Source organism: Prionailurus viverrinus, chromosome D4 (genome assembly GCF_022837055.1).
Source record: "Prionailurus viverrinus isolate Anna chromosome D4, UM_Priviv_1.0, whole genome shotgun sequence".
Lineage (NCBI taxonomy): Eukaryota > Metazoa > Chordata > Mammalia > Carnivora > Felidae > Prionailurus > Prionailurus viverrinus.
The window spans coordinates 14,917,694-14,939,995 of NC_062573.1; the positions used below are offsets into that span (position 1 = coordinate 14,917,694).

The window sequence follows — 22,302 nt, forward strand, 5'->3', positions numbered from 1 at the left end:
CTTTGTTTCGCTTTGGCAGTAGAAACTCAGCCTTTCTAGGAGTTTAAGGCCCACGGAGGCAAGGGTCTTTGCAAACATGTTTACACTGAGAATAAAAGGTCAACCTAGGGCTCATCAGGTCATTGGTGCCGGTCAGCCCCACCACCAGCATCCGGCAGCCAGCACGAGTCCCGTTTCAGCGTCAGCTCAGCCAGTGTTTACTGAATGCTGTTCTTCTTTACCTCTACGCACAGGGCACACGGGTTTTTTTGTTTTTTGTTTTTTGTTTTTTGTTTTTTTAATGAGCAATAAGAATGAACATAGGAGGAACTGGAGAACTTCACTACCCTCAAGAACCTGACAGTCTAGAGTGGGTGAGACAAACACGGTAATAGATAACTTTCTGGTTGCACCTTATTAGTGAGGAGAGAATAAGCCTGGATGGGCCAGTGAAGCCTATGTCAGGATAAGAATCTGAGGGGCGGGCTTCTGTTTGACTCCATCGGTGGAACATGTGACTCTGGATCTTGAAATTGTGAGTTAAAGTCCCATGTTGGGTGTAGAGATTACTTAAATAAATATATCTTTAAAACAACCAAACAAACAAAAAAAGAATAAGCATTTGAACTTGACTTTTGAAAGAAGAGCGTCTCAGCCAAGGAAGATAGAGCAACAGTGAAAGCAAAGGAAAAGCCTGCACAGAGGCAGAACAGGCATAGGGGCCATTGTGAAACACCAAAAGTCCAATTTGGCTGGACTTGTATGGATAGATGTGGATAAATTTGTATCCTGCAGTAATTAGAAATGAGGCCAAAGGCGCTAAGGTGCTCCATCCTTCGAGGAAGCTAAGGCCGTGTTGGGGTGAGGCCCTTGCTTCATCCAGCGACTAGCACTGTGACGGCAGCACTCGCCAGCACTGGGGCCTCCATCTCAGCACACCTGCATCATCTACTGGGCCCTCATCCTGCACAACGGTGAGGTGACAGTCACTGAGGAGGAGATCAATGCCCTCATTAAAGCAGCAGGCGTAAATGCTGAAGCTTTCTGGCTGGGCTTACTTGCAAAGGCCCTGGCCGACGTCTACATCGGCAGCCTCATCTGCAATGTAGGGGCTGGTGGACCTGCCCCAGTAGCGGGTGCCGCACCAGCAGGAGGTCCTGCTCCCTCCACCACTGCTGCCCCAGCTGAGGAGAAGGAAATGGAGCAGAGAAGGATTAGAGGAGTCTAAATATTTTTAAATTATTTATTCATTTAAGTTATCTCTATACCCAAGGTGGGCCTTGTACTCACAATCCTGAGATCAAGAGTCACATGCTCCTCCAACTGAGCCAGCCAGGTGCCCCAAAAACCTGAACTCAAAAAAAAAAAAAAGAAAAGGCCAAAGACAGGCTGGACAGACACATCCTCTGGAGAGTCTTGAATTCCAGGGTGAGGCAAATACCTCCAATCTGTGGAACATTTTTGAGCATAGGCAGGTGTGGAGATGAACCGGTTAGGTCCTTCTCAGCCAGCTCATGGCAAAGGGGCCCTTGTGATAAACACCAGAAGAATACTACTCTTAATTTCTACTGAGATTTCAGACTGGTGTCTTCTGTTGATAACCACATCTTAACGCCAGCTCTCTCTTCCATTTAGTTCCTGGACCCTTCCCCCAAATTTCTCTTTGCTCACCTTCCATTATCTACCATTCTTCTCTCACCAATTCCTAGATCTCCACTTCTAAGAATGTCCTTTTGTTAGTGTTTTTTTAACATTTATTTATTTTTGAGAGACAGAGTGCAGAGACAGAGTGGGAGGGGCAGAGAGAGAGAGAGAGAGAGAGAGAATTCGAAGCAGGTTCCAGGCTCCATGCTGGCGGCGCAGAACCCGATGCGGGGCTCGAACCCATGAACCATGAGATCATGACCTGAGCCGAAGTTGGACACTTAGCCAACTGAACCACCCAGGTGCCCCTCTAAGAACCTCTTAAGAAAGAAAAAGCGAGGGCAGCTGGATGGCTCAGTTCGTTAAGTGTCTGACTCTTGATTTCAGCTTAGGTCATGATCTCATGGTTCCTGAGATCAAGCGCTGTGTCGGGCTCTGTGCCTACAGCATGGAGCCTGCTTGGCATGCTCTCCCTCTCTGCCACCCACCTCAAAATAAATAAACTTTAAAAAAAGAAAGAAAAAGCAAGGCAACCTCACACCATATTCACTTAATCTTCACAGCAGCTCAGCGAGGTAATGAAGTGGATATTCTTAGTAATCGCAGCATTAATCCTTCCTTTCCCCCTTGCCAACAATACCCAAGTTTTTATTGGGTATGCCCCTTCTCCACAACAGCCAGTATGCCTCAGGGAAAGCTGACTGCCCCAAGCAGCAGGAGTGAGCCTTCCCCACACACTCAAGCCAATCCGGGCAATTCCTTTTTGCCACATCCAGTGTATAGCAACACTGCATTTCACAGACCACAGGAATTGGTTCAGCATTGGACATGTTACCCAAACGAGACTCCAGAAGAGATTTGCTGGGCTTATGGGAAAGACGTTCTCTCACCTTTGAGAATGCTACCAAAAGGCAGTCGTTCTATATGTGTAAAAGGAAATATATGTGTGTGTGTATTTAATTATATTATATTATATAATATATATTATATATACATAATATATATAATTAATATAGTGACTGTGAGATGGAACCAGTCTTAGAATGAAGCCACTATCATAAAAGGGGCAGCAGAGAAATATAATGAAACTGGGTCCTTGACAACATCATCGGGTTGCTAAGTCAAACAATTCCTAAAAATGCTACCCTTCCTCTAGAATTTCCAGTTGTGGGAGGTAATCCTTATTTTCGTTTAAGCCAATTTAAAGTAGGTCTTCTGTCACTTGCCACCTACATACACTAGGCCGAGGTGCACTGACTTGCTGGCTAACCTCTTAGCCACAAAGCGAGGCAGTGGGGAAGCAGAACTCAAACCCACATCTGTCCTCAGGCCCACACAGTGCTGCCTCTGCTGCTTGCTAGTCTTCATTGTCACCAGAGTCAGTTGTCTATGCATTCCCTCCCTGCCCTCCCTCTCACCACGTAGCTCAGAACGTTCAATACAGCAGCCAAAGGGATAGCTGTAAAATGTAAATGTGGCACATGAAAAGTGGCATCACTAATCATTAGGAAAATGCAAATCAAAACCCACAATGAGACCACACCACACCCATTAGGGTGGCTACCATTAAAAACAAAAGCAAGTGTTGGTCAGGATGCGGAGAAATTGGAACGCATGGACACTCATGGCGGGAACATACGATGGTGTAGCTGTTGTGGATAACAGTATGGTGGTTCTTCAAAAAATAAAATACAGAATTACCATTTGATCTAGCAGCTCCTCCTCTGGGCATATACCCAAAAGAACCGGAAGCAGGGACACAAACATATTTGTAAACAGCAGCATTATTCACAATAGCCAAAAGGTGGAAACTACTCAAATGTCCATCAATGGGTAAATGGATAAACAAAATGTGGTATTTCCATACAATGGAATATTATTTAGCCTTCAAAAAGAGTGAAATTTCAAAATGGATTAAGGACCTGAATGTGAGACAGGAAACCATCAAAACCCTAGAGGAGAAAGCAGGAAAAGACCTCTCTGACCTCAGCCATAGCAATCTCTTACTCGACACATCCCCAAAGGCAAAGGAATTAAAAGCAAAAGTGAATTACTGGGACCTTATGAAGATAAAAAGCTTCTGCACAGCAAAGGAAACAACCAACAAAACTAAAAGGCAACCAACGGAATGGGAAAAGATATTTGCAAATGACATATCGGACAAAGGGCTAGTATCCAAAATCTATAAAATGCTCACCAAACTCCACACCCGAAAAACAAATAACCCAGTGAAGAAATGGGCAGAAAACATGAAAAGACACTTCTCTAAAGAAGACATCCAGATGGCCAACAGGCACATGAAAAGATGTTCAGTGTCGCTCCTTATCAGGGAAATACAAATCAAAACCACACTCAGATATCACCTCACGCCAGTCAGAGTGGTTAAAATGAACAAATCAGGAGACTGTAGATGCTGGAGAGGATGTGGAGAAATGGGAACCCTCTTGTACTATTGGTGGGAATGCAAACGGGTAGAGCTGCTCTGGAAAACAGTGTGGAGGTTCCTCAAAACATTAAAAATAGACCTACCCTATGACCCAGCAATAGCACTGCTAGGAATTTATCCAAGGGATACAGGAGTACTGATGCATAGGGGCACTTGTACCCCAATGTTTATAGCAGCACTCTCAACAATAGCCAAATTATGGAAAGAGCTTAAATGTCCATCAACTGATGAATGGATAAAGAAATTGTGGTTTATATACACAATGGAGTACTACATGGCAATGAGAAAGAATGAAATATGGCCCTTTGTAGCAACGTGGATGGAACTGGAGAGTGTGATGCTAAGTGAAATAAGCCATACAGAGAAAGACAGATACCATATGTTTTCACTCTTAGGTGGATCCTGAGAAACTTAACAGAAACCCATGGGGGAGGGGAAGGAAAAAAAAAAAAAGAGGTTAGAGTGGGAGAGAGCCAAAGCATAAGGACTCTTAAAAACTGAGAACAAACTGAGGGTTGATGGGGGGTGGGAGGGAGAGGATGGGTATTGAGGAGGGCACCTTTTGGGATGAGCACTGGGTGTTGTATGGAAACCTTCATATATTGGGGGGAAAATAAAGAGTGAAATTCTGGCACATGCTACAATATAGATGAACCTTGAAGCCAGTATGCTAGGTGAAATAAGCCAGACACAAAAGGGCAAACATTGTATGATTCCACTTAGATGAGGTACCTAGAGTGGTCAAATGCATAGACACAGAAAACCAAACAGTGGTTACCAGTGGCTGGGAGGGAGGGGGAAATGATGAGTTATTGTTTGGTAGGTACAGGGTTGCAGAAGACAGAATGAAAGAGTTCTGGAAGTGGACAGTTGTAACAGTTAAACAATGTGCCTGCACTTAATGTCACCAAACTTTAACACTTAAAAATGGTTAAAATAGTTAATTTTGTTAAGTATATTTTACCACAATAAATTTTTTAAAATATAAGTAGGATTGTGTCCTTTTTCTTCTCTGATGAGTTTCCATTCCACTGACAGTAAAAGTCAGAATCTTTACAATGGGTTACAAATACACAAAATATTGTCAAGTGAGTTTCGTTGTCGGAACAAAAAGAATTTGGCTGAAAACAAAGTGAAGTTTTCTTCCTCCTTGAATCTTAATGTACTCTCTTTCCCCCTTGGAGTTATTAAGTACTTCTACTGAGAGGCTATCTACTGAAAATGGCCAGTGATCAAAATGACTATTGGAATTTGAGTCAAATTATATGTAGTTCTACCCCAGCGGGGTAGAGAACCAGCGGGTCTGGATGATAAAGAATGTCAGTTCCTGATCCAGAGCAATATCCTCGTTCTGTGTGTCTTTCGTTAGGCAAACCAGCCTGGTCCATCCAACAAAAAATGGTTTGACCTGAGATGCTTAGCCCTTCCACTCTTCTGGAAAATGATGTTGATGCTTGGCCCCTGCTGTCTAATGTCAAGCGAGAGCAACTTTGAAGAGAATCCTCTGGATACCTCTGGGACGTTGGGGCCTTTGCACTTGCTGTGCCCTCTACCTGGTATGCTCTTCTTCCTTATACCCATGGAGCTTGGTCCCTCAACAGCCTCCAGTCTTTACTTAAATGTCATCTTTTCAATGAAGCCTTCTTTGACCACTCTATTTAAAATGTCATCTCCCTTCCCAGTACAACCTTGCTTAGTTTTTCTCTGTGGCTCTTAGCACCTTCTAACATAGAATGTAATTTACTTTCTTGTTTATTGTCTGCCTTTCCCACTAGAATGTAAGTGTTGTGAGGGCATATGTTTTTACATGTGTTTTTTTGTCCACTGTTCCTAGTGCTTAGGACAGTGCCTGATACATCATGGCAAGCAATGAAATATTTTAATGAATAAAGAAAAGAAGTCTGATCATCCAAAGGGAACACTGGCATCTCGGTCTTCAGCAGTGGACCCTCTGCAAGTGAAATGTACAAAAAGCTACACCTATAATTTTAGGGGATGCCTAGACTCCCTGAAGCCAAGCCATAAGTGCTAGTTAAAAACCTTTGATCCAAAGTAATTTAGCTGCTATACCTCTTTGAATGCCTCTCCAGTGCAGCCTTTGGGAAACCTCAGTGCCACAGATGTGATTACTACTGGGAGTCTCCCAGGAGACTCGGAGCCTTGCAATATTGTAGCAAATATAGCAAAGCTGGCAGCCATAGTTCTGCTAAGAAAACAGGAGTGTGTGCCAGCCCGTCATTTTTCATAACTGAGCTATTAATTCATGTTATCTTAGGAAAACACCCAACAGTAAAAGTATAGGCTCTGTGCAGCCACAAACTGAGGCACTGCCCTCCATCCCCAGAGGCACAAACCTTCATTCAAAAACCCATCTTCCAGTGTAGCCACTTTGTGAGTCAAATGCTCACAGATGCAAAGTTGCTCCCTTGGAGTATAGTTGGCTCCTTGGGAGCAGGAGATGGGGCAGAGTGACACTGATCGGCTTGTAGGTTCCGCTCAACATTGCCAACTTGTGAGGCAGCAGAAGCCAAGGGGACTCACTGCTTCTCAGAGGAGCTCACATGCGCAGCCAGACGAGAACTGAAGAATACGTAAGAATTTTACAAAATAGAGAGTGATAGCAGAGGAGCGGGTAGAAGAGAGAGGGCACTCAGGCGGAAGGTGAGCAGTCAGCAGGCAAAATGGCAGAGGGAGGGGATGGAATGGTGTCACAGCGCCGGCCAGAAATCCATGTGGAGGAGTTGGAGCTTATCAGAAAGGCCTTGGAGCGCCATTAAAGGGGGAAAGATGGAATACGATTTGTGAGATTTTCCCAGGAACCAGTGGAAGGTAGACTGGGTGGAGCAAGGAAACCACTCGGGTTGCTTTTAAATAATCACAGGAAAAAATGGTATGCACTGACCAAGCTGATGGCAGCAAGGAGAATGGGAAAGGAAGAGATTCGAAGGATATTAAGGTAGATAGAATTATCCACTAGTAGACAATGATTATGGAGGATGACAGAGGAATGGGGAGAGGGAGGAGCGAGGTCCTAGAATAACTGTCAGGCTCCTGGCTTGGACAACAAGGTGGATACAGGTGCATTTCCTTAGGAAGAAATATAGGGTGGGAACATGGGGTTGAGGTGCCCTTCTCAACCAGAGTTCCACTAGGGAAGTAATAAGCCCTAATGCCCTAAGGCCTCCATTGTCTGGAATGAATTCTCGTCTCTCCCCTGCATCTATAACGTGTTTCTTAGGAATGATTTTAGTTGTTGTATGTATAGAGCAAAGTACTTTATGTACCTCAGTTCTCCAACTGAGAAGATAGGCACTCAAGTTATCTTCTGCCTTCTGTGGTTCAGAGGAAGGACCCCAGTTGAGAAAGGTTTAGATAATGTAGTTCGCCTTATGCTAAGCCTACAGGAGTGAGTGAAATTGCCCTGAGAACGTATATAAGATTGAATCAGAAGAAATGAGAGGGTCAAGGGATGAGGAGCTGAGAAAGAAACACTCTAAAGATACACCAGAAAAACCAGGAGATCATGACACTGTAAATTCTCACAGAAATCAATAAGAAGATAATCTCAGAAAGGATGGGGCGGGAGGAGGGGGGGGGGGTCAAGCTATTTCCTAAAATGTGATTATTGTGTCACTGGTGATGATAGAGACGATTCTTGGAGTTTATACTGACAAGCATTTTAAATTGCGATAGTTATGTGTTTATTTCAAGGAATACAGCATTTATGTTATAAATAATAAGCATAGCTGACAGTTACTTATGTTTTGACAGTTACTGTGTATCAAGCATTGCTCTAAGTGTTTCATCATATGTATTAATATTATTACTCAATCCTCACCACATCCTTATAAGATACATATTGTTGTCCCCCTTTTAGAAATGAAGAAATTGAAGCCCAGAGAGGTCACACACCTTGCCTAAGGTCACAGAACTAGTAAGAAGCAGGGCTGCAATTTGAACCTGAGTGGTCTGACTTGAGAAACCCTGCTTAAGAGAAGTTACTACTACTATTTGCTTTAAAAGAAATTCAAGCAAAAAATGAATCCATTTAAAGCAAGTATCAAATAAATAAAAGACCGAGTGGACTCAGCTATCACAAAAATTGTGAAAGAGGTAGAGGAATGACTGACATTTGAGAAACAGTATCCTGGCTGGGGAGTTACACTGAGAAATCAGGAGAGAGCAAAAGAAATACATGGCAGTGGACCTAACACAGGCCATACATGTCCTGAGAATACAGCACAAAAGGAAACATCTGGATCACACTGGTTCCCTGCCTACGGGGAGGTCAAACTACATCCTTTCAATTCTGGGCCATGATCCTACGGACAGACAACAACAACAAACCACAAATACAGTATTAACTATTAACTGTCAAAAATGCATTTGTGAAAAAAAAATGCATTTGTGATTGTGGGGGTAGACTCCTTAGCAGTGTCTTAAAAGATTCACTGGATTTTTAAAATTTGGCCAAACTCTTAAACATTATGACCATAGTTAAGTGTATTAGAAATGTGCTAAATTACTTCCTTGATTGCATTTTGAACATTTCAGCAGCTGAGTACATTGTAAATACTCCAGCAGGAGTTTTTATTTCTCATCATTATTTCTTTGGGATCCCATGAGAAATACAAGAATCTTGTTTATTGCTGAAATATATCTTGTTTAATATCTTTCATGTCTGTCCCTGGTGTCTTACCAGCAAAAACGATAGTGAAAGTGCTCCTAAGCAGAGGGAGAAAACCAGGGAAACAGAAAGGAAGAAAAGGAAAAGGAAGTATATTGGAGAAGGAAGACAGAACCCACACCTTCGGGGACTCCGGGTCCTAATCTGGGAGAGGCCAAGAAAAAGGAGACGGAACAGACTGAATGAGTCAAATGTGTGGGGTCACGAGACTCCTCCAGGAATGGGGAAATCACGTCTTGACACCTGAGTGAGAGGAAGGGCGTACCAGGCCACTGCTGCATTGCCGCACACATTGCACTCCTTGCCGGTGCTCACCTGAACCTTCTCTGGTCCTTTCAAGGTCTCCGTAGAACCTGGCTTCCATGGTGACCCCTGAGGAGGGTCTGTTCTCGAGGCCAGAAAGTCATGTGCTATCCCAGCCCTTGGACTTCCCAGCTCAGCGTGCGAACCTTCACGCCCCTTTGGCTGGAGTGGAACACGTCTCTATCTGTACCTCACAACTACAGCTCTCTGAAGGCTGCCAGAATCAGCCCCCGAGGGTTCCACAGATCTACTCTCTGCATTAAAGGGAGAGAACAAAATGTGTTCCCATCTGGTAGGTGCAAATGAGGTCACGTTAACAGTTAATGATTCAAATGTCACTGGTTCTTGTCCTTCCTGCGCCAGCCCAGCATTCTCACCTGAAAATCAACCTCAGGTTTGTCTGGCAGGGGGATGTCTTACCTGGCTGTGTTGGCATCCTTACTCTCCTCTCTCCTCCAGGGCTTCCTCTCAGCTGGAAGTTTCTGCGATTCCATGAGATCTGTGAGGAGGGTAGTAGAATCTCCAGTACAGGAGCTTGTTGCTGTTTTAAACTCTTCCTTATAGAAAATTTCAAGCATATACAAAAGAACGTTGGTATAACAAACTCTCACACACCCCTTGATTTGCTTTAACCATGATCTACTCTAAGCCAATTTGTGTATCGTCTGCATTTCCACCGACTCTTCCCCTCTGGATTATGTTGAAACAAATCCTTAAATCTTTTAGACTATATCTCAAAAAGACAGCTCTTAAAAAAAAAATTGAATGCAGGAGTATTTAAACCTCGGTTTATGTGTGTAAAATGCTACATGCATATATGCATTTTCCTTAGAAAATGGTCTATAGCTTCCATTACATTTTTATTTTTTATTTAAAAAAAATTTTTAATGTTTATTTATTATTGAGAGACACAGAGAGTGTGAGCAGGGGAAGGGTAGAGAGAGGGGGAGAGAGAGGGGGAGACACAGAATCTGAAGTAGGCTTCAGGTTCTGAGCTGTCAGCACAGAGCCGACACAGGGCTAGAACTCACAAACTGTGAGATCATGACCTGAGCGGAAGTCAGTTGCCCAACCGAGCCACCCAGGCACCCCAGTTTCCATTACATTTTGTAAAATGTAAAATGTAAAATTTTAAAAATCATTGCTCTAGGGTGTCTGGGTGGCTCAGTCAGTTAAGCATCTGACTCTTGATCTAGGCTCAGGTCATGATCTCACAGTTTGGGAGATTGAGTCCCACGTTGGCTCTATATGCTGACAGTGTGGATCCTGGTTGGGATTCTCTCTCTCCCTCTCTCTCTGCCCCTTTCCTGCTCTCTCTCTCAATATGAACAAAATAAAAACTTAAAAAAAAATCATTGCTCTAAGTAGGATAATGACAAGAGAGCCATTGTGCCTAAGGGTCAATAATTTTCAGTGAAACAGCTTATCTTTTCACCCTTATCACCATGACACCCATATGGAAAGATTTCTCAGACGCTCATTTCTCAGGAATGATTTAGAGCTACAAATTGTCTATTTTAAAGGTATTCAGGATTAAATACACTCTCCCAAAACCAAAGATAATAATTTAGAAAGCAGAAAAACAGTAATCCGAGGCATATACACAATGGTGGATATATTGTCATCTACAAGGCCTTTCCAAATGGGCTCCCAGCTGCCCAGTGAAGAAATGCAAGTTGGAGAACCAGAGAGAAGGTCAGTCAGAACAATTTCACTCAGGGCATTAGCTCAGGAGCATAGCATATGGGCAAAGAACTGCTCAAAATGTCCTTACTTTGCAAACCACGAAGAACATTACTTCTAGGAACGTGATATGAAAATAAAAAGCATTCAGAAGCCATACATACTGCTAAGTTTAAATAACTAAGTTATTTTAATAAAGCAGACATAAAATATAGATTAAATTTTTTATTTTCAAAAATCTGGGGCAAACAGTCAAGCTGCACATACATAAACCAAACAACAACAACTTAAAACAAAACAAAACAAAACCCAGAACCTTGCAAACTGTTACCAGACTAATAGACTATCAGCTAGAGGGCTGGACTAGATGAACAGGAAAGTCTGTCTCACCTCTGACGTTCTATGACAGAAGACAGATGCCACATGTGCTTTCCCCCACGTGCACATGTGTGTGTGTGTGTACATGTACAGGCATGGGGGGGTAATAAAAAGTTAAAAAGTGGTACATTAAAATCATTCAAGTTACTGACCATTTCTTATGTGATTCAGGATGATGTTTCCAGTGTTAAGAAATGATGGATATCCTCCTCTACACTAAGAAAAGAAAAACACATCCAGAATAGCGAAAACATTAGGACACAGCTTTGTTGTTATCATTTGGAACATACAGCCACATAGAAAATATTTAAAATGTTAAATAAAAGCACTGCGTTTCTCATTTAAGCAGTTACAGTGAACAGACTTTTGTCAGTCACAGCCAAGCAACAGGGGACCTTGGAAAAGGTTACACTTGGAACCTATCCAAAAGAGACTCTCTCCATCTGGAAGAGGTTTGCTGTGCTTCAGAATGGAAAACTAAGCAAACGCAAAACAACCTATTAACTATTCTATTGCTAAATTTAAAGCAAATATGCTTGTCGTGTTGAAAATTTAATTTAGAGTTTAAATTGCAAGGAAACTTGGGGCACAGATAAACCTTTATACTGTCAGGAAGGAACTGAGCATTAAGGCCAATGATACTCAACATTCCTGGGTCTTTTCAAGTCCTTCCAGTGCAAGCGAATGAAAAACCAAACCACACAACCCAGCTTCAGTTCTAACGTTGACATTAGACTCCAGAAGTAATTAATTAGCTTTTTTTTTTAAATGCTTCTATTCCCTTAATACCTGAATTTAAAACTTCGAGCACAGCTAAAGAAATCACTCTCACTGCCCCAGGCCAGCTTCCTGCTGTTCCAACTGGACCACTCTTGTATTGGAAAACAAGATTTGTTTTCCCTGGTCTCATTTTAAAACACAGATATAGATTCTGTAATTTTCTACCTTGGCACCTGTTAGTTCTGAATTAGAGGAGCAGGGACAAGCACATGGGATGGCCTCAACAAAGGTCTAGTTCAGGCTCTCAGACCCCAAAACAGAAGTGGGGACCCCTTTGCCTTTTCTCACTTAGAAGCAAAGGACTCTCTCAGAATAGTGTTTTAGGTGGTAGCAGAGGAAATTGAGGGCCATTTAAATTTTATTTGTAAGGAATGTATCTGAATTTTCTATTTATACTATAATGAACACTGCATTACTTCAGTAATAAAAATGAAAAAACACAATGCTGTCAAACGGCAATTATTTTCAGGTACATTTTCTTACACTAGGGAAGCCCATTCATGCGAGGACCTAGGGCACTTTCAGATATGTGGCTTCTAACCATGTTACCTATTTAAAAGCATATATTTCCTTCTTCTGGTGGGTAAATGATCTGATATTTAATACCCCAGAGTCCCTTGAAATTATATTAAGCAAAAATTGCTTTATAAACCAAACTTTGTAGGCTAGAATAGTACATAGATGGTTTATTTCCTGAATGCTTGTCATAACTAAAAATCCTTTCTGTATCTTAACGTGTATCTAATTTCAAAATTCCACAATGTTTCCCCTCAAAATTCCCTATAGTTTCCTGGCATTTGGTGCTATAGAATAGAAGGTTGAAGCCAGAAACCTCTTTTGTTTTCTGAGAGGCAACTGGTGACTTTCTGGCTGGATATGCCTGCAGGATTCTTCATTCTCTGTCCTTGGTAGTTTGACATTTTTTGCCAGGACGTGCTTAGGTACAGGTCTCTTTGGTTTTATTTTATTTTATTTTTTGACCAGGAATGCAGTGAGTCCTTTCTAGTTTTTTCCATCAGGAAAGCAAAACTCAGGAATGTTAGCTAATGTTCTGTCTTCCAAATCCATTAATCTCTCCCCATTGTTTTCATCTCTTCTTTCTTTTGAAAGAACATTAGGAAGAAAATCTCAAGTCTGTCCTTCACATTATTGATTTGTGTTTCTAAGCCCAGTTGTGTTCTTTTCTGCTTCCAGCACGGATTGTAATCTGATGTGTTTTAGCTTCCTTGAAATTCTTCTAAGCATTCTTCTTTTTCATTTTATTCTACCTCCTTTTTCTCTGAACCAGTCCCATTCTGACATAACTTGCTTCACAGAAGCAATTCTTCTGTTCTTTCAGTTACAACAAGAAGAGCCCTACACTTTTGTTTCTTGCAGGAAACCACTTTAATTTTCAAATGCTCTTGGAAGCTGTTTATTTCACCTGGTTCAGTCATTTTTTTTATAGACCCCGTGTTGCTTTTTTTTCTCTATACTCATCCTTAAATATGGTCGTCTCTTCCCAGATCCAGGACTTGCCTTTGGTTGTGCTATCTGTCCACACTGAGTGTTCTGTCAACACTCTTCTGTGGATACATGTGGTGGTGGGTAAGGAGATGTGCATACTTCCAAGTCCAATTTCAAGTTTAATGCTTTTCTATTGAAGTGGCATTCTTTTCCATCCTATTGCCTGGTTTCCTGGTTCTCTGAACTGATATTGTACGTGAAAAATTACAGTATTTGCATGTTCCGCAATTAGTTGTATCTGTCCTCACCTAAAGGACATTTTTCACAGAATGCACCAGGCCTCTAAGAGATCTCTCTGCTTTCTGCTCACATTTTGGGCCTAGGGTTTGGAGTCATGGACTGAATGAGGAGGAGGTGGGGCAGGGAGAAGGGTGGTGGGATGGAGAACCTTCATGGTCTGCTTCCTGGTTAAGAGGAAGGATCAGTCATTTTTCTGGCTCGGGAGACCTGATCCTGAGCAAGGAGGCAGGACATGGTTGGTGAAGAAAATGAGTCACTAGATATCTTTCAAATTTTTAAATTCACAGTATGTCCATTTCATGACATGAAGCCAGAGAAAAAAGTGAGCTACAGCCTGCAAGATTTTCCCTCAATCCACCACCATATGCCTCATAAATTGTACCAATTCCTTCTAGATTCTAGAACTGAGATTTGGCCTTCTTTGGGGTCTCCATGAGTATTTCTTTGGGAAGTTAGGAGCTCAGTGGGGGCTTCTGACAGCCAGATGTCATTCTTCCAGATGCAGTTCAATAATTAATTTTGAAAAACCCAAATCTTCCCAGCTATGGTATGGAAGAAAGAGTTCTGGATTAATTTTCTAGTACTGAATCTACTTACTGTCTTGCTGATCTTCGATGGCCCCTTAAATATCTCTGGGCTTCAATTTCCTTATAGGTAAAATGAGGGAATTTGACTACGTGATCTCAGAGGTACTTATAGCCTATTGTTTTTTAAGTCTCAAAACAGAAAATAAAAATGCCCTGATAAAGGAAAGAAGAATACAAAACAAAAGACTAAGGTAAGTATATTTTGCTATGAGGGTGCTTTACCCTAAGGATTATAAAAATCCTTTGACACCAAAATTAAAAAGCAAAAGTAAAAAACACGAGCATATAATTGTGACATAGGTTAGGTAGTTCTTTACATTTTATTCAGTGATAACAGTGTCAAAACAGGTGCAGTAAGTAAACTACTTGACTCTTTTTAGAATAAACTGGCATGATCATCTGCCCTTTGGATTAGAGAATAGGTAATACGAGTTATTTATTGAATAAAGACAGAAACTTATCACTATGCAGAAAGTTCACAGAAAACCATCAGGCCTCCCAGGAACTACTGAATCATACTAATGACCAACAGATTAGTAAGAGAGTGCATACAAGGTGTGCCACAGTATGTCTTGAGAAATGAAGTATTCCCAAACAAACAGAAATTGTGTTTAATTTTTTAAAGGTTCTGTGATAAATGGACCTCTGTGGCCCTGAGAAAGACAGTTTTCTCTAATGGACTGAGCACTATATTTGAAGCCAGAAGACCCTGGGTCCAAACTTAATTTCTCCTTATTAGCTCCGTGACACTTTGGGAAATTTACTTAACTTCTCTGAGCCTTGGTTTCTCAATAAGTAACATGGGAATAATTAGACCTACCTTGCAGAGCTGTTGTGAGGTTAGATGAGAGTATGAGGCAGCTGTCAGGAAGCACTTACCATAATGTTAGTCAAATGTGAACCTTCTAGAAACTTATTTGAACTGTAACAATAACTACAGTTAAATGCAAATTAATCATATCAGTTATATTGACTATAAAACACTTAGGAGCCCGACCTCATCTCAATGGGGGTCTATTTAAATGCTTTTAATAGTAATGTAAGCAATATGCATCCAATATAACCCAGTGATCTTTTTGTTTTGGTTTTAGTAAATATTTCCTGAAATTATTAACTTCCATATGAGCTGCATTAGATAAATAATAAAGCACTTTAATTGAGCATAGAAGTCTGATTCTGATCAACAACTAAACATGAGAAGCAACTCTGGTTTCCTTGGATCATAAAGAACTGGAAACACTCAAAATCATAACAAACTTTGCCAGAAGGAGGGGCAGCCTCCCATAAAGGAATTTTGGGAAATCCAGTGATGTCAGGAGTCAGGGATATGGAATACATAGGAATTCCCAGAGATAAGTTAATCACCCACATGCCCACATGGCGTCCTCCTCTCTCACAAAAGGAGCTCAGCCATAGGTCACCACCAATCTCTCCCTCCACTCATGGTTTTGCTAAGGTGATTAATCTATGTGGGGGAAAGAAAACAACAAAGATTTTTCAGAACACTGACTAAATACAATTGAATGTTTTTCTCCTAATACAGAGCATTAAACATCCAATCCCACAGCAAAAACATTTAAAGATATATGTGAATTTGAATATCTGTGAATTGTTAACAGTTTCTAAATGTGCATGGGCCTTTACTTAGATGAAACTGGAGCTCATGTAGAGAAGATGAGGTAACTTTGAGGTCTTTGTTGTCTGCATTTATTGGTGCCTAAAGGTAATGGGTTACTAGCTCAACAAGGTTTAGCAATCCAGATGTCAGTAAAAGCAACAAAGTGATGCATGTTGATAAGCACAATATTTAAACATCCTGTTTCCTTTATTTAAGTAATTAAAGTGTGGCCAGCATTAGCCTAGACTGAGAAAAGCAATCAAATATTCTGTTGCCTAGAAATAGCAAAAAATAATTTTAGAAGTTGTGAAAACTGAAAATTGAAGAAAACTGTTATTCTTGAAGAAAGTGTTCCGGTACAGCAAGAAACTTCTTAAAATTTAGGAGATTCACTACATGACCTTGAGGAATTAGGAATCTTGCTTCCAAGTTTTGCCACTTCCTAACTATATGGGTTTGAGGAATTGTGATACTGTTCACGCTGGAGATGATCCATTGCAACAATCCCGCTTTATTATAGTTGATGGAAGTGAGACCAGAATTGCCAAGTGAGTGGTGAAGGAGCTCCCAATCAAGTCCTCTTCCTACTACAGAAAAGGGCTTCAGCTTCTAAATGAAGGTTATTTTGTCCAGATTCTCCCAATGACAGTCTATGAACATGCTGAGAGAGTGGTATAGTGCTTGATGCTTTTAATAAGGTCGAATTTAAATAAAAATCAAAGGAATAGAATTTCACATTTCTTCAAACACCATTTAACAGTTATGGCAGATTAATACAGCATATAATCCAAGGAGAGCTGGGAAACGCCACACAACCAAGGAGACCACTTCGTTCACAACTTTGGTTAGGTTCTTCCGTATTACTCCCCTTTGCAAACACACTAAACAATGCAAAAGCTTTCTCATAAAGCCTCTTAAGGCATCTCCATTCTTCACTAGTTTTTGCTTACAGCTGAGGTATCAGGGCTGGGCTGTGTTGGAGGTAGAATTTATGGGCATAAATGTGACCAGATTATCAGGTTTGTTTTCCTCTTCAAGTTTAACGGTTTGAAGGAGAGAGAATCTCCACAATGGAAGAAATAATTGATGTAATGCAGATTAGTTGAATATTATTATTATTCTTACCAAAAAGGCTCACTTAAGAGCAGATGCAGCAGGTGCTGGGGGCAAGAGTTCACCCAAAGCACTCACTCCACAGGTACTCTCCTAATATCTGTAGCCGTACAGATGTAAAGCCAGAGGCAACTTGTGCTTAAATGAGCTTGTGAATTCCTGATATTCACTCCCACTTTTGAGATAAATAAATAAATAAAGGGAAGTGGAGAAAATGCCCTTAATCTCCCCGCTTCTTTTTCTTGGGATTCTCCTTTCTCCTGGCTTAGGCAAGAGTAGAAAATCATGGCATTCCCAGCGGGCATGATTTAGAGCTGGCTGGAAAGGCTGAATGCCAACTAGAACTAGCTACTCTGGCCCCACTTCAGATCCTCTGAGGATGGACATGGCCGTATAAAGGAACAGGTGCTTTGCCATTTTAGCAGGTCTACCAAGTGTTACCACATATAAATTTAAAGTATGTGTTGCATACGCACACATCTAACACAAATACATAACAAAGCACCTAGTACAATGTGTGGCACAGAGGAGCACTTGATATGTGTTTTCTTTCTCACTTTTGCGCTCCTCAAGGGAGGCATGTAATGCACGGCATTTATGATGCTGAGATACAATTCTTTCATTCCATCAGATAGCACTGAAGATTCCACCTCCTGATTTTTTATTATAACCATTCACTTCAGAACGCTGGGGATTTATAACACATCAGATAGTGATAAGCAACAAATGTGAGGCAGAGGTGGTTATTCAGCTGATGAAAAGCCACTCTCAACAGAAAGATGACAACCTCTGGGTCAGTTATTGCTACTTACAGAAATGTTATAATCTGAAAAGATCCCGGAGATCCCTAATGGCGACTTCTTCTCATTTCTATTTAAAATAAAGATGGAGGTTTTATTCAATTAGGCTGTAGGCTCTGTCTGCCCAATAGTTCACATGGGTTATATTTCTGTTTAAGTGCAGAACTGACAGAAAATATGACCGTCTGCCTTCCACGAACAAAATAGCCTTTGGGTGTTTAGCAAACTAAAGAAAACTGTACCTAATGTTTTGTGTCTCTTTTTAAGCAAAATCCTAAAATCACTATAGGAAATCACAACAGAACAGTACGCAATATCAAGTCATAACACTGATTATTCAGTATTGCCTGTTATTTATATACACATGGAGACATACCAAAATTAACCCATATTCAGGAAAGATCAACTAGTAAACAAAATTATAAATGTGCAGTTTAACTAAAAAGGGAAAAACATTAAACCTTAAGGCAGCATTGGCTGAGTCTTTTCTGGTAAGGGAAGTATTACATATTTCAATGACTGGTGAATGATATTTAAGAATGATTAATTAAAATAAATACTAAAATAATGTTTTGAAAAAGAAACAGGACTGATTTTAGGACTCTTATAAAATGAATTTATATTGGAATTTTAATTTTGGATTAGAAAGCACACGCAGGAGCATACTGGTATAAAGCTGTAGCAGTCTTTCCTCAAATACAAAATACAGATTTCTGGAAATTATTATTAATTACCACTCTTTGGGCTCCTTTCTCAGTTATCATTCAGAGTAGTTATTAGAAAATTCTGCTGATGTTTCAGCAGCATGTGTTCAGGTTGAAGTTTACCTGAGTGAAATGATTTCAAACTGCATTAATAGCCTGTCATCATGCTCTGATTCTTACAACTACGTCCAAAATGCTGAGCCTGCTTACCTGGTAGGCTGCCTACGTCATCATGTCCCAAGCAGTGGTGCCAACCTCAAATGATGACATCTACTGTGGCTGAAAGAGTCATACTTTGACAAACATATTTCAAAGCTCTTTAATGAACACATTTTGGGGTTTTCTTTGCAGCTTGCCTTGTTGGATTTTCCTGGTTAAGCTGAAAAATTACCATTAGTTGTTTTACAGATCCAGTGCTAGATGCTGACAGAACAACTGTGTGACACAAAGAACAGATTAAAGACAGTTCCAAAAAAACGTTCGAATGAAAACAGCTTTCACGTGGTACTGAGAAATAAAACGTAGGCACTTCTGCTTCAGGAGGTTTTCTTATTTTGATCACAGATCGCTTTCCCAAGCCACTTTTTTTTTTTTTCCACTACTGGAAATTCCCTCACGATACAAACCATCTAGTTCACCGGAAACCTTGCTCTCATAAACATCTTCTGGTGCATTAATCTCTTTCCATAAAATTAAAACTGCCTCCGTTGATGCAGGAATCAAGTTGCTCTTGTGCTGACAGCAGTGGGAGGCAGCCCCCCGCCTCTCTTATCAGCACTACTGAGTGCAGCCCCACCAGCTTCTAGCAACCAAAGCTGCTTGCTCTGCAGAACCAAGTCATCCATCAACAAGACACAGAGAGGAGTGTCGAGTGCAATTTTTCTCCTGGAAACAGTTAACATGTCTGCCTCTCTCCTTCCAGTTCCTTACTGTGAGTGTAATTCAACAAAGTATATATAGTCTTCATAACATTCTAAAGCTACTAGGCTACTGGGAGTTTTTTAATGACTACTTAAACAGTCTCCTTTTTCTTCCTCTTTTTTTTTTTTTTTTTGAGAAAAATCTGTGCTAAAAAGGCACTAGATAAGATGAACTTCCTCCACTTTTGTGTATGGAACAATTATACATTGTGTTAGATTCTATTATTTAACAAAGGTGACACACATTTGGATAAAATACCCTAATTACTCAGACCCATCTACTTTCACTTAAAAAAAAGAACAAACCCGAAGTCAAAGAAACAGCAGGTCACACTGACAGAGACCAGCCTGACCTTGATGTCACAGTCGTCCCCTGCCACCTCGGAGCTCTGGCCCTGGCTGCCTGAGGGAGCTCCCTCCCATCAGGGTAAGCAGGGCAGTGGCCTGGACCCAGGGAAGACTCATTGACAGCAACTGTGGGAGCCAAGTCTCCTAGAGACCTGAGTAAATGAGACAAAGGTGAAGTTCTCACAGTTTTCCAGCTTGACCTTCTTGGCTAAGTTTGGGACAATTCCCCGAAGAGAGCGCAGTCCCATCCTCTGTTCCTCATACCATACGCTGCCCATGTCTGTGGCCTCCTTCCTGGCTGTAAGGTAGAAAGGGGACTTGGCCTCCATTTGGGTGGGCGGCCGGTGGATGTACATATACTTGTAGAGGAGGCAGTAAGGGCACTGTTTGTGTCCCCGGGAATGCTCATGGTAGATTTTCCCATGACACACTCTAGTGGAACCGCTCCGGCTCTCCCGCTTGACACTGTCTGTCCGGGCAAAATAGGGCTGGTTCTGTGGGTCTTTGAGCAGCTCAATGTCACCATACATCAGATCTGCATGCTCCTGCAGTGTCCGCATGTTCAGGTACTGGCTGTTGTACTTGACCACAGTGGACAAGAGAGTAATGGGGCTGTCATCCCCTAGACACCCTGCCTGCCACATCTCCTCCTCATCAGAAAGAGAAAAGTAGACAATATTGCGAGAACGAGCACCTGACATCCCTGCCTTGCTCAGCACCCACAGCTTCTCCTTGAGTTTCTTGGTGGAAGAGCTGAAGGTGCTGCTGGTGATGGAAAAGCCCACACCTGCATTCTTCAGGATGCGGTCCAGGCCCCGGCGGATGGCGTGCAGCGAGGTGGCCAGGAAGTCGGAGCCGTCACTCTTCTTAACGGTGACGTAAAAATTCTCGAGCAGCTCGTTCAACTTCGCCGCGGGGATCTCAAATGAGACAAACACTGAGGTTACATATTTGAGGACACCCAAAGAGCCAGACCCCTTCCTTCTCCTGATCCTCACTAGGGACTGTATTGTGGACAAGACATTTTGTGGTCTCTAGAGGGTTGACTCCTCAGCATGAGACAGTGAAAGAACTTCAAGCAGAAGATCTTGGTTCCACACTTGTAAGCTAAGTGTTTCAAGCAGCAAAATGGGACATAATACTCAAGACCTACTCAAAGAATTACTGTAATGCTTAAATAAAGTAGGGGATGAGGGTGCCTGGGTGGCTCAGTCAGTTGAGCGTCTGACTTCGGCTCAGGTCATGATCTCGAGGTCCATGAGTTCAAGCCCTATGTCGGGCTCTGTGCTGACAGCTCAGAGCCTGAAGCCTGCTTCGGATTCTGTGTCTCCCTCTCTCTCTGCCCCTCCCCCACTCATGTTCGCTCTCTCTCTCTTTCTCTCTCTCTCTCTGTCAAAAATAAGTAAACATTAAAAAATTAAAAAAAATAAAGTAGGGGATGTGAAGTGGTTTGTAAACGGTGAAGAACACATATACACGTATATCTATATAAATATTCATATGTATACTAGTTACTGTTATTGGCCTTTGTAACTTTCACTATTCTGTTCCTCTCTGGAAGCCCCTTTTTCTCCAGAAGCCCCTTTTTCTCTTTTCTACCAAATCATTTCCTTCTCTCTCCTTTGGGAAAATTCAACCATTCTTTCTGAAGAATTTGTGAACTAAATTTATAGACTGAATCATCCAGCATTAATTTCCTCAAAATCTGCACATACGATTGGGTCCTGCTGGCACTAAACACTGGGCCTTTAGGGAAAGGTGATGGGCATGTCTGGGTTGCAGAGCAAGTTAATGACCTTGATTCTTCACTTGAACCTATCTGAATGGGTCCAGAAATATCACTGGCTTAATGACCCATAGGGTTGCAATATCAATACTTTTTCAAAAAATATGAAAAGCTTAATGACTGCACTGACAATTAGAGAGAGCTTCTCAGTTGGATGTGGTAGGAGAAGAAGGAAGCCTGGCCAGTGAGACAGCTTTATTTTCAAGAAGGAGCTAGACAGAGAAAACCAGACTTTGCTCATAGTCATTTCAGGCCGACTACACATTCTAGGACAAAAGAAAGTCTCAACAGAAAACTTTTTAAAAGTAGAAACTGTACAGGTAACACTCATTCTTCTAATAGCCCTTGGGTCAAAGAGAAAATAAAAAGTGAGTTAGAGATTAAAAATGAACCAAACTGAAAACATTCCATATCAAAATGCATGAGATTTGCTAAATACACTCTCATAACATCATACTCTTGAATGACTTTGTTAGAAAATTGTCCTGAAAATAAGCAAACTGATTATTTAGCTGAAAAAGCTAGAGAAAGTAAACCAAATGAAAAAATAATAGAGCAAATCATGGGGTACCTGGGTGGCTTAGTCGGTTAAGTATCCGACTCTTGATCTCAGCTCCAGTCTTAATCTCAGGGTTATGAGTTCAAGCCCTGCACTGGGCTCACACTGGACATGAAGCCTACTTTAAAAAAAATAGAGGGGTGCCTGGGTGGCTCAGTCAGTTAAGCCTCTGACTCTTGATTTTGGCTCCAGTCATAATCTCATGGTTCATGGGACTGAAC

The 22,302-nt window shown here is 41.4% G+C and overlaps 2 protein-coding genes across 5 annotated transcripts in view; one reads left to right on the top strand and one right to left on the bottom strand.

Annotated features, from left to right (window-relative positions):
- Window positions 1–293: 293 nt before the first annotated feature.
- Window positions 294–14,423, top strand: LOC125150499 (60S acidic ribosomal protein P1-like). Its single transcript, XM_047830453.1, has 4 exons — window positions 294–353; window positions 884–1,182; window positions 7,335–7,340; window positions 14,396–14,423. The coding sequence occupies exons 1-4, from the start codon at window positions 294–296 to the stop codon at window positions 14,421–14,423; spliced, it is 393 nt and encodes a 130-aa protein (XP_047686409.1).
- The window catches only part of KIAA1958 (KIAA1958 ortholog), a 162,214-nt gene continuing 150,900 nt past the window's right edge, over window positions 10,989–22,302 (bottom strand). For 2 of the 4 annotated variants that reach the window (XM_047829455.1, XM_047829456.1), the window contains one exon: window positions 10,989–20,656. In XM_047829455.1, the coding sequence (XP_047685411.1) occupies window positions 19,850–20,656 (807 nt within the window). In that variant the 3' untranslated portion in view covers window positions 10,989–19,849. The remainder of the gene's footprint in view (window positions 20,657–22,302) is intronic. The other 2 variants (XR_007146192.1, XR_007146191.1) reach the window with 2 other exon arrangements.